At 41.3% G+C, this 11742-nt stretch overlaps 1 protein-coding gene and 1 non-coding gene across 2 annotated transcripts; both read right to left on the bottom strand.

Annotated features, from left to right (window-relative positions):
* Positions 1-8542: 8542 nt before the first annotated feature.
* Positions 8543-8615, bottom strand: trnam-cau. The gene has a single exon. It is a non-coding gene; the product is annotated as a tRNA-Met (tRNA).
* A 106-nt stretch (positions 8616-8721) lies between these two features.
* On the bottom strand, positions 8722-9618 carry LOC119408463 (ankyrin repeat and IBR domain-containing protein 1-like). Its single transcript, XM_037675325.1, has 3 exons — positions 9520-9618; positions 9307-9449; positions 8722-9226 (listed from the first exon to the last, which is right to left on the bottom strand). Exons 1-3 carry the CDS (start codon positions 9616-9618, stop codon positions 8722-8724), a joined length of 747 nt encoding a protein of 248 aa, XP_037531253.1.
* Positions 9619-11742: the final 2124 nt, after the last annotated feature.

The following is an 11742-nucleotide window of genomic DNA, read 5'->3' as shown; positions in this document are numbered from 1 at the left end:
GCTCATCTTTAATGAGACGAGGCAAACAGAGAGTCCGATTGTTGGTCGAACTTTGGATCCAGGAGGGCTCTGTCCTGGCTGTGGAACCCTGGACCAGCTATTTACCATATGTCCGAACCCCCTCAACTGGCTCCTCTCGATGTGGAGGCGTTCTACTCCGAGTCTCAGCCAAGTAACTGAACTTCTCCTCTAAGGGAGAGTCCAGCTACCCTTTGAAGAAAACTCTTTTTGATCGCTTGTATCTGCAATTTCATTCTTTCGGACACTACCCAGAGTTTGTGACCATAGATAAGGGTAGACCGACCGGTAAACAGAGAGCTTCACATTACAGCTCAGCTCCCTCTTCACCACAACGGACCGGCACAAAGTCCACAGTATTGCAGACGCCACACCAATCGTCTGTCAATCTCACGCTCCATTCTTCCCTTATTGTGAACAAAACCCCAAGATACTTGAACTCCTCCACTTGAGGCAGAACCTCACGTCAACCTGAAGAGAGCAATCCACTCTTTTCTGGTTGAGGACCATGGCCTCAGATTTGGAGGTGCCGATTCTCACCCCAGCCACTTCACACTCAGGGAGAGCTGACGGTACGGTGACGCCAACAGGACCACATCATCCGCAAACAGCAGAGATGGAATCCTGAGGCCACCGAACCAGAAACCCTTCGCACCCTGGCTGCGCCGAGAAATTCTGTCCATAAAAGTTATGAACAGAATCAGTGACAATGGGCAGCCTTGGTTGAGCCCAACTCCCACCCTGAAGAGGTCCAACTTACAGCCAGCAATGCAAACCAAACTATTATTAAGCAAATTATATATTATTATATTACGTATTAGGCTATTATATGGGCAAACAGCCTGTATGGGCCCTCAATCCAATACTCACAGAACACCACCCCCCCCCCCCCCACCACACACACACACACACACACACACACAGTGTACTCCGAGAAGAATGGTGGAATGCCTTCTCCAAGTCCACAAAACACATGAAGACTGGATGGGCAAACTCTCATGGCCCATCGAGGACCCTAGTGAGGGTAAGGATGCTTCTGGAATTCACACTAGGGAGGCACTCTGTTCAAATGTGTGGAGACCTGGGGGAGACCCAAGACACACTGGGGAGACAATGCCTCTCTACCTTGGAGTCCTCCCAGAAAAGCCAGAAAGAGGTGGCTGTGTAAAGAGATGTCTGAACCTCCCTACTTAAGCTGCTGCCTCCGAGACCTGACTAAAGAGCAAGTGGAAGATGATGGATGTCTGGATGCAGCTGTTTTTATCAAACCCCATCAATGATCTCACAAAATTATCCCATATTATGTGTTGAGGATGACTCTCAGCTACTACCACACTTTATTTTAGCTCAATATCTATACATCTACTTTAGTTATACCCATTTTGTTTTGGATAAAGTCAACCAGCTTAGACAGGCATCTTAAATGGGTTTGGCTTCAGAAGTTCTTCAGTTGCAAAAGTTCATTCAGTAATTACTTTCTGAGAGTTTCATTAAAATACATGCATTAATTCTCAAGATATTTTGCTAACAGACAAAAGCAGGCACAAGCAAAAACATCATCACCCTTTCACCTTTGGCAGAGAGTATAAAGTAGAGAGACTATAAGAGAGACTAAGAGACTATAAAGTAAAAATATTTGCAACAATAAATAAAACTAAATATGCTCTAAAACAAGCTAACTGCGAGACATATGAACTTTGAAGTTGTTCTTAGCTAAACCCGGTTCTGTCCAGCAAGAGACATTCTTAAAACAAGTTTACGGGAATTCACCAGCAAACTAAACGTAACTACTTATGAGCAAAAATCAACTAATCATTTGTTGCCTTCTGTATGTACGTGTGAGACGAGTCATCGTTATTTAGCTAAAAAACTGATGAAATTAAGAGACCTACAAGTGTCAAAGAAGAATTAGATTCTAAAACCTCAGAACGCTCAGCATGTTGGAAAACAAGATGTTTAAATTACTTTTTATCAATGACATTTAGTCATGAGAGGATGTCAAAACACTTTCAGCTTCATGTTCTGATATGTTGTTTGGATGTTCCAAATACTTTGGAAATAAAACCTGGTCAAAAAAAGTGAAAACTGAACTCTGGTTGTGTTTGGAGAAAAAAAAAAAAAAGTGACATTTGACAAAATATTGCGTGAGCTGTCGCAAAAGGGTTTACAGTAGTCCCGCTACGTCGCGGTTTGACTTTCGTGGACTCACTCTTTCACGGTTTTCACTGTAACGTTGTACAAGACACACGATTGTCAACTTTAATATTACTCAGGTGATTGGGATGGTACGGGATAGAAAGTTAACGAAAAAAAATACTTCGAACAGGCGCCGCCATTTTTGTAGTTTTCTTTCAATAAGCCTACACCAGGGCTATTCAACTGGCGTAGCAGGTGACTTCAGTCTAGATTTTTTTTTTTTTTTGGGTTATGTTTATTGCATTTATGATTCAATGCAATAAAATAAACAAATTTAAAAGGTAACAGATTATTGTAAACGTTAGTTTATTTACATAATGATTTTAATTGCTGGATATCCGGCCAGAAACTGTGGCCCCCTGAGCAACTTTGTTTAATAGCCCTGGCCTACACTGTAACGCCAGTCAAAAGAACTACACTACCCAGAAGTCAACAGTGCTTCCGGCCGCTGCTTTCTGCTGAAATGGAGGGAAAGTTTTGCAACACAAAGTCAGAAGTAACGAACTATCTATGAAGCTCACAGAACTGGCAGGAAAGTCACAAATAATCCTGAAGCTCAATTATCCATGTGCACATCAACATGGACGGGGCAGTGGGCTTCGTCGCTGCAGGGTAGGTCTGTCGAACCGGAACCGAGCTGGTGGTGAGCTGGTGATTACCCACATAAAATTGTGCAGTATTGTATGTTACGCTGCCACGCCCACTCACACCTGCTCCCTGTCCACCTGTCCCAGCTGTAGTCACCTCTCATCAGCCCCAGCCTATTTAGTTTACTGGTCTTCAGTTCATTTTCAGCAGAGCATTGAGTATTTTGCATGCCACGTCTGGTCGTCCTCCCTGCATTCGCTCCAAGTCTCCAATGTTTTTGAAAGTAGGTTTTTGCTGACGTTACCTTTTTTGTATTTGTGTATACAAGTTTTTATTATTCTTTGAGCTCCTTCTGGGTGCAACCTCCTGCCACTGTGACAGTTCCTCAGTTAAGTGTTAAAGGAGGGGTGGCATTGATGGAGACAAATGTGGGGCTGCCCAGACTGGAAGCCTGAGCAAAAGTCAAGATGCATTTTGCAACAAACCTGAATTTTCTTCATTAGTCTTTGCAGTAAATGCACATTTGCACATTTAAAAGAATCAACTTTACTATCATTTGTGCATTTAGGTCATAGTTCAGGACATCTTTAGGGTTGAATTGTGCTCCATGACTTGGACAAACTCTAAACAAACAGCACTGGACTGAAACAGAAAAACAAACTCATCAGAAGGCACCAAACTATTGAGAACATTTTCTATTTGATGGCCATCAAGGACTTGGATAACTCTTTCTCTGAACAAATAATGCAATAAGCGGCCATCTCATATCAGTGACGATAATACCTGCAAACAGAACAATTAAAACTGGGACGGCAGCTGAAAAATGCAGTGGTGTGAAACAGAAGTTCTGTACTGAAACTTAACCTGCAGAAAGTTCAGACGTGTTTTTAGTTCTTTTGTCTCCTGATATGACCGTGACGACGTAACCAGAAAACACCAAACCTGTTCCTTCTTTTAAATTTTACTTTCAGTTTTCTTTATCGATTAAAATAACTCAGGGTCATGTGCAGCAGTTTTACAGTTTTATTTTGCTTATTAGTTTATGGCTCCACTTTTATTATATTAACCTTTATTTAACCAGACAAATCTCAGAGATCAAAGATCTCTTTTGCAAGGGAGACCTGAGCCTGAAGGCAGCCTAACATGCATGTGTTTGGTCTGTGGGAGGAAACCAGAGTACCAGGAGAAAACCCACGCAAGCACGAGAAGAACGTGCAAACTCCACACAGAAAGACCCCAGGTCCAACCGGGGATTGAACCCAGGACCTTCATGCTGTGAGACAACAGTGCTAACCTCTGAGCCGTCGTGCTACCATCTTGGAATGGCAGCGCTCTTAAGATAAAGTTTAATTGCACTTTTGGACTCTAGAATTAAAGTAGCAGAAAGTACCAGATGAGATCCAAAGTGTAAACAGCTGCTATGGTAACAGAAATGCCAAGGCTGGTGTTTTAGGTGGTTTCCAGACTTAATCTAATTGGCAACTGCTAAGTAATTTATTTTATTTAACATTTATTTCACCAGGAAAATCTCATTGAGATAAAAAATTTATTTTGCAAAAGAATCCTGGCCAAGACTGGCAGCAGCACGCAGAGGTTACAGAACATTCACAGCAAAAACAGAAAGTTAATTCCGTCATAAATAAATAAATTAAAAGATTCCACACTTAAAACATTTACAGATGATTCCTTCTCAAAATCAGTAAGAGCAGTCTTAAAAACATTTGACAACAGCTCCTTCAGGTTCATATAATTCTGCAACTGGTTCCAAGAAGATGGAGCACAAAACAAAAGATTTATAGTAATGTAACAAAAGAAGCACATCGATACAGGAAGTAAAAAAGAAACAAGCTCTCTGGAGACCAGTAGTTTGTGCCAAACGTATTGTCTTGTTTTTACTTTGAGGAATCTAAACTAATGTTACTGTATATGTTAATAGGCAAACTGTATGATGAAATATGTATTTAGTACTATCGTAAGGAATTGGTTTTCTTGCATTTCCAACTTCAGTTACAGAAATATGGATCGTTGTCCTACGGAGACACAGGACAGCGAAGCGTCATAGCTGAATTCCACGGAGACACAGTAAGGCGGGTTAGGTTGCAGTTGAATAGGACTTGGCTGATCAGGACTTGGCTGGTTCATCAGCGGGCTGGACTCGGTTGCACCCCTGGCAGCAAATATTTCCACTCTGTCCTGGCTGCATCTGGGAAGACTAGGGTAGAGAGAAGGGCTGGAATTTTGCGAATCCGCTTTCAGACACAAGAAGAGAGATGAGGAGGATCTGCGGGGTGATTCTCTCCCACAGATGACTCAGAAGGAAAGCAAGGATGACCGGAGACTGGAGTGACAGGAGGCAGAAGAAGGGAGCTCAGCTTACGTCTCTCCGTCCATGCTTTGACAAAAAGCCCCCACATTCCCAGTATGCTGCTCAGATCAGGTAGCCGGAAAAGCTAATCTACAATATCCTGAATGACCATCATCCTCTCCCAGGGATCGTTGGAGGTGGCCACAGTATAGGAGCGCGTCACCTCCCAGAACCACTGATGATCCTCGGGGGCGAGTGAGCTCCGTGAGGATCAGACAACCTGCTGGGTTCTGGTAGTGGTCTGTGGATTCTATCATGTTGCTGCTTTAGAGATAGAACCCACATGCAGGCTGATGACAGGACACCAAGGTAAAAGTAAGTAAATTATATTTATTTCACAAAACAAAACGGATCTGATGGGGCAGCCAAAAACTTACTTTTAGGGAGATGACAGAGGAGCAGAACATGTAGCCTTAGGAGGACAATCCATGGACAAATGAGGATACACAACGACGAAGAATATATAGAGACACTAACAAGGGGATGATCACAAACACCTGGGGAAGGATAATGAGACAGGTGACAGAAGCAGGAACTGGAACTGATTACATGAGGAAGAGCAGGAACACACAAGGATCATAAAACACAAAAGACACCCAGATCCTCTCAATTTTATATCAAGGGTTTATTTACCTACAAAATGTGATGTGCAACAACAGGACAGGAAGCCCCAAATCAGCTTAGTTATATAATTTATACCTTAAGTTTGATCAGAACAAACTACTTGGTTACGTTTAGATAAACATAACTTGCTGTGCAAATAAAACAGACTTACATCGCATGACAAATCTAAGAAACAGAAGAAATGTAAATTTTCTTGAGTGCATTTGGAGAGACTTAATTATGTATTTCAGTATGTAAATATAGATTGCTTCGCATATGCAGTATGACCAAAAAAAATCAAGCATTGCATGTTTCTAAGTTGAATCAGCATCAAAGCAAAATATAATTTAAAGTGAAACTTTGAGGTCTGGCACATTCCTGTATAAACAAACAATTTTTTTGGATATTAAATTTATTTAAAATGTGCTGAAGTTGACATTTAAAAGCAGAGAGAGTGTCAGCTTCAGTAAGAACTTGCAGAGTGTTTCAAATCACCAATTTGCCATTACAATAATCACTCCAGAACCTGACAGCAGAACCAGCTGGCAGAGCTGCCAAAAACACAGAGTTTGTTTGTGACAAAGAACAAAGATGAGTGTCTCGTGGTGCTATAGGTCAAAACTTTGAAGTCAGGAGTAGAATCAAGAAATGGTTTAAAAACTGTAAGTAATGCAAGAAGTGTGAGACCATAAACTATGATCAAACTGAAAGCTGAACAACCAGCTAATAAATCCCGCTGCTATCCAATCTTTTTATGACTAACAAGGTTTTAAGGAAGCTGGGGATATTATTAATCTGGTTTGTCTTCACTGAATGAGGTTTAGCGTCTGAAACACAACACCCCAACTACTGTTAAAACCAGGATGCCGTCTATAGTGCTGAAGAAGAGATGATTTTAAATTAGCCATTAGAAGTTTTTGTAGGATTTAAGAGTTTTATGAAATGTGTGGAGCAATCACTTGTATAACAGGGCCCCTCAATATGTTGCCAAATTAGGAATACGGAAATCGGTTTGGGTCAAATTGAACTTATCTTATTGGATGAGGAAAGAATGTGCTTATGTTACAGGAAGCCAACCAGACATCAGAATGTCTGGGTGTATAGCCAGAGAACTTTTGTACTGGACAACTTTTGGCAAAAACAGCTTATATGTTGTAGTGAGAAAGGCTAGGTTAGCTTCAGTTAGCTTAAGAGCTCCACTACAATCAATATTTAATAACGGGTTCTCACTTTTTCGAGCTACTTGACAGAAATGTGACAGAGGTACTGTGTGGGAGATGGTCTAATCAGTGACATGAGACGTTACTTTTCTTTGACCCATCAAAATGAATGTGGTCATTTATTAACAGAATCAAAATTTAACATCAAACATTGTACACTTGATTATACTGATCGGCTCTGATTAATAAAACTTGGCACGTTTTACTTAATAAAAACAACAGACATTTCTGAAGATATCTGGATTAATTAATAGCAAGATAGAAGAGTTTTAAAGATGGGGAATGAAGGAGTTAAAATGGAGGGAAAAGATGGATGAGGGAAAGTGTGTTGGCAAGGAACAGCACCCTCCATCCGATCCCAGCTCAGCCTCGGTACACTCGGTAGTGAAGCGACTCGTTACCTTTGCAGAAGATAGGTCAGCTCCGGTAAGGAGTTCCATTTCAACGCTACCTTTCAGCGTCTCCTTAGGATGGCTGAGAATCGTCCGAAGTAGTGACGGTACTCCGTTCAACAACACGCTCACCTCCCGGGTGGACTCACTTGAGCTGTGAGTCCGTCAGCGGTTCCACTCAGATGTGGTCATTCCATAATCCCAACTAGACTCGGAAGAACTCCCAACTAACTCCCGCACTTCAGAACTTTCGGAACTTCTGATCTCAACTTTTGGAACTTCTGTTCTCAACTTTTGGAACTTCTGTTCTCTCTGGAACTAGGAAGTGTTGACTTTTAAAGAGTTCTGCTTCCGGTCACTTTTGGGAAGTCCTGATTGGTTGAAAGAACCAACAGGGGTGTGGTTTTAGTGACATCAGAGGGTCATTACAAGTCAGAAAAACAGCGGAGATGTTTAGGAACAGACAGAGAAATGTTTTGGAGAAATGACAGACTTACAGGTGCCAGTTTTCTTGTTTCTGTCCGAGAAGTTTAAAAACATGACAGTTCGTTCCAATAAACTTGTTTGCGACTGTCTCTGACTTTTGACCAACATCACTCTCTCATTTCAGACAGAAGATCAGAAATGCATAACTACTTTGTAACAGACATTTAACTTGATTTCTACTTTGAATGAGGATTAAAAATCATTAATACTGTTTCACAGTTGATTTAAAATGAGTGGTTCATTTCAACATTTAAAATGGTATGAACTAAACACACTTTTGATTATCAAGATATTGTAAAATAGTAATGATAATATAAAAAAGAGAGTATTCTTTCAATTGATTAGTTCAGGATACAATTAGAAAGTCTCTGTATGAGCTAATTTGTATTTCTGGATTCAAATCAATGAAATAACAGTTCCTATCCCATGAAGGTCTTCAGAGGCAGGTCTTGACCGGAGGCTTAGTTCACTACAATGTGTACTTGTGCAGTAATATTTACGTAAGCAGGGGAGTATAAAGAAGGTAGGAGGACATCCCATCAGGGGGTTCCATTTGGTCTTGTGCTGCTCAGAGTTAAACAGTGTTTTCTACAATAAATACTGACTTTGCCGTCAATCAGAATCGAGGTTGTCAAAATTAAAAGTATCACGTAATAAATATCTACTACATTTGGCACCCAACATGGGGCTTGAACCCATGACCCTGAGATTATGAGTCTCACTCTCTACCAACTGAGCTAGCCAGGCAGTTACAAAACTGTATTCCAGTTTTCCAGGATCACACACCAAAAATACAGGAAGTCTCTGTTTCTTGTTAAAGCACATTCTGAATCAAACAATCTGAGCAGGTCTGTTAGTGAAGATTTATTTTATTTTTCCACACAGGTACAGAGGTCTGTCTGGGAGCGACACCACAGGAGCATGCTTCAAAATAACTACTTGTTTTTAAACATTCAGCAGAAGCCTTCAAACACACAAAACAGAAGCCAAGCCTGCATCGAGGACACCTAATGTGTTTACAGTGGCTTCGTTTATGCTCTAGCAGTGAGCCACATGTGGGACAGGCTCGGACAGAGGGACACCCTCTCACTCCCACCACAGACTCAAAGATGATATCTGGGCAGGTTATCAGTGTTTCCAACGCTGAGTTGCAACAGCCGATGTTTTCACAGCGCTCTGAGCAAGGCTTTGGACCTTTCCACTCCCTCAGACACTGCCAGCAGAACTCATAGGTGTGTCCATTCTTTGCTGTGCAGACTTGACAGGGGACACAAAGATTATTTTCACTCTGTCTTGCAGCTGGGGTCTTGCATTCAGGACATTGTGAAGTAGCAGATGGAGAAAAACAAAAGTGAAACCTGAGAGATTTATTGTCACCTTTACAAAAAAATTATTTTGAATTGAAAAAATCTTGAAGTAAATGTAATAAAGGCCACACACTTTTCTTTGTCCAGCATTGAGGGCCAGTGCTTTGTCAAAGTGCTTCATCTCTTGAGGGGTCAGCAGAGCCATCTTACGGACCTCCGCGTAGGACCACTCAGCATCGCAACCAAACTGGCCGCACACAAATCTACTACTACCCTTTAAAACGTTGAAAGATCAAAATTATTCATTATAAGTCCTTAAAACAATTCTCATTAGCTGACAGTACCTGTTCCAGCAGCTTGAGACACCAGTTGGTGAGAGACATGGGGGTCACTGCATGACCACAGGACATCTGAGCTTTAAGGGATGAGAACCCTTCACACATAACTGAGGAAAAAAATACAAAGAGACAAAAAATGTCAACAACTTTAATTTCATGTTTTTCTTTCGGCTGCTCTTTTGCAAGGGTCACCACAATGAATGAACTCACATGAACGATTTGGCAAATGTTTTACGCCAGACGCTTTTCCTGACACAACCTGGGCTCAAACTTGCAGCCTCGGGATTACAAGACCGCTTCACCACCGAAGTACTGCAGCAAACAACTATAGTTTTCATTTTTAACTTTATTTATTAAACTCTGCTCTGTGTTTACTCAAGTTACAGTTACATTAAAGTTATCACCCAATGATAAAAGGCAAAAGTAGGCAATAACATGTTTAAAATTGACTGTACTTAAATAGTGCCTTATAGCCAACCAGGCTACTCCAAGCCTTCACAACACAATCTGCACCCTCATTTACCCATCCATCCATCCATCCATTATCTTTACCTGCTTATTCCATTTTGGGTCACGGGGGTCACTGGTGCCCATGTCCAGCAATCACTGTGCGAGGGGCGGGGTACACCCTGGACGGGTCGCAAGTCCATCAAAGGGACACATAGAGACAAACGAGACAAACAACCATTCACTCTCTCACTCACACCTAGGGACAATTTAGAGTTACCAATCAGTCTAACATGCATGATTTTGGACTGTGGGAGGAAACTGGAGTACCCGGAGAAAACCCACGCATGCATGGAGAGAACATGCAAACTCCACCCAGAAAGGCCCCTGGACCGGGGTTTGAACCAAGGACCTGCTCGCTGAGAGGCAGCAGCTCTACCAGTTGCGCCACCGTGCTGCCCTCATTTACCCATCCACACACATTCATACAGCACTCTACTAGATCTTTATACAGATACGTTCATTACATCATTCTATTGAGATAAATCAGGGATTAAGATGGCATTCATACACCAATATCACGCATCAGAGGCAACGTGGGGTTCAGTGTTTGGCCCAGGAGCACTTCAACATGTGACCGCGTACTACCAGGAATGGAATCTAACTCTCCCGTTGGAGGACAACCACTCTAACAACTGCGTGTGTCACTAACACACAAACTGTTCGTGCATCTGTGTCTTTTTGTCTATTAGCAAAATATCTCAGAAACCACTGGATGAATTTTAATGACTTTTCCAGAAAGTAATTAATAGTTGTTTTCTACAACTCAGTTTGAAGATGGCTCTCACAGCTAATTGATCTTGACATTGCTGCTCGGAGTCACCACCCTGAGTGTATGCTTGCTTTTACACCGAGCTTATTCTTTCTTTGTTTTTTTTTTGTTTTTTTATGCAAAAGAGGAGGAAGGAACGTGAGGTCAGAAGGCAACAACGAAAGTAACTTATCTTGATTAAAAACAACACGTTCATCACAGCAACAAAAGAGAAAGTTTCCGTTTTACAGACTTTGTGTATTTGTGGGGGACAAAAACACATTTCAGTCTATACTTACGACTCAATTTGTTTAAATAATTTAAATAAATCACATGATTAGCTCTTAAATAAAGTCACAACTTCTGTTTTGAAGAGATAGTGAAAGTAAAGAAGGGACTTTTCAAGATTTGTGTTTATTCATTTCCATGACACACCTTAGCCACCAATTTACCAATGGGTTCAAAATAAGATAAGATAGAACTTTATTGAAAAAGCAAACAACAAAGGTATAAAGAACAAGCATGTAGCCCATGTCACAAATTGGAGAGTAAAGATCCTAAGATGCAGACTAGCACAAGGACTAGATGCAATAAAGCCTAAAAATAAAAAGCTGAGCAGCAGGTAATAATCAAGAGGACTGAACCACGAGGAGCACACAGGGAAGAAACCCAACAGTATGACAGACTGATGATGCAGTAAGAACCAGGAGTTAAAATAGGCAGGGAGGGATGAGACAAGTGGTGACAGCTGAGACTGAGTCAAATGGACTGAGGGAGGACCAGAACTGAAGATAAGGACTGACTGAGGGAATGTAAAATGAATAGCACATGGTAAAAACAAGAAATCAGCTAAAAAGACAAAATAATAAAACACAAAATCATCATCCAACATTTTTCAGTCAGATCATCTGGACAGTTTCTTTTTTTTTTTTTTTGCTGAAACGTTTCGCCTTCGGTCCGGAAGGCTTCAT

Source organism: Nematolebias whitei, chromosome 1, assembly GCF_014905685.2.
Source record: "Nematolebias whitei isolate Nwh7 chromosome 1, NemWhi1, whole genome shotgun sequence".
Lineage (NCBI taxonomy): Eukaryota > Metazoa > Chordata > Actinopteri > Cyprinodontiformes > Rivulidae > Nematolebias > Nematolebias whitei.
The sequence above is the reverse complement of the archived record's forward strand: the minus strand, read 5'-3'. Positions and strand labels throughout refer to the sequence as shown.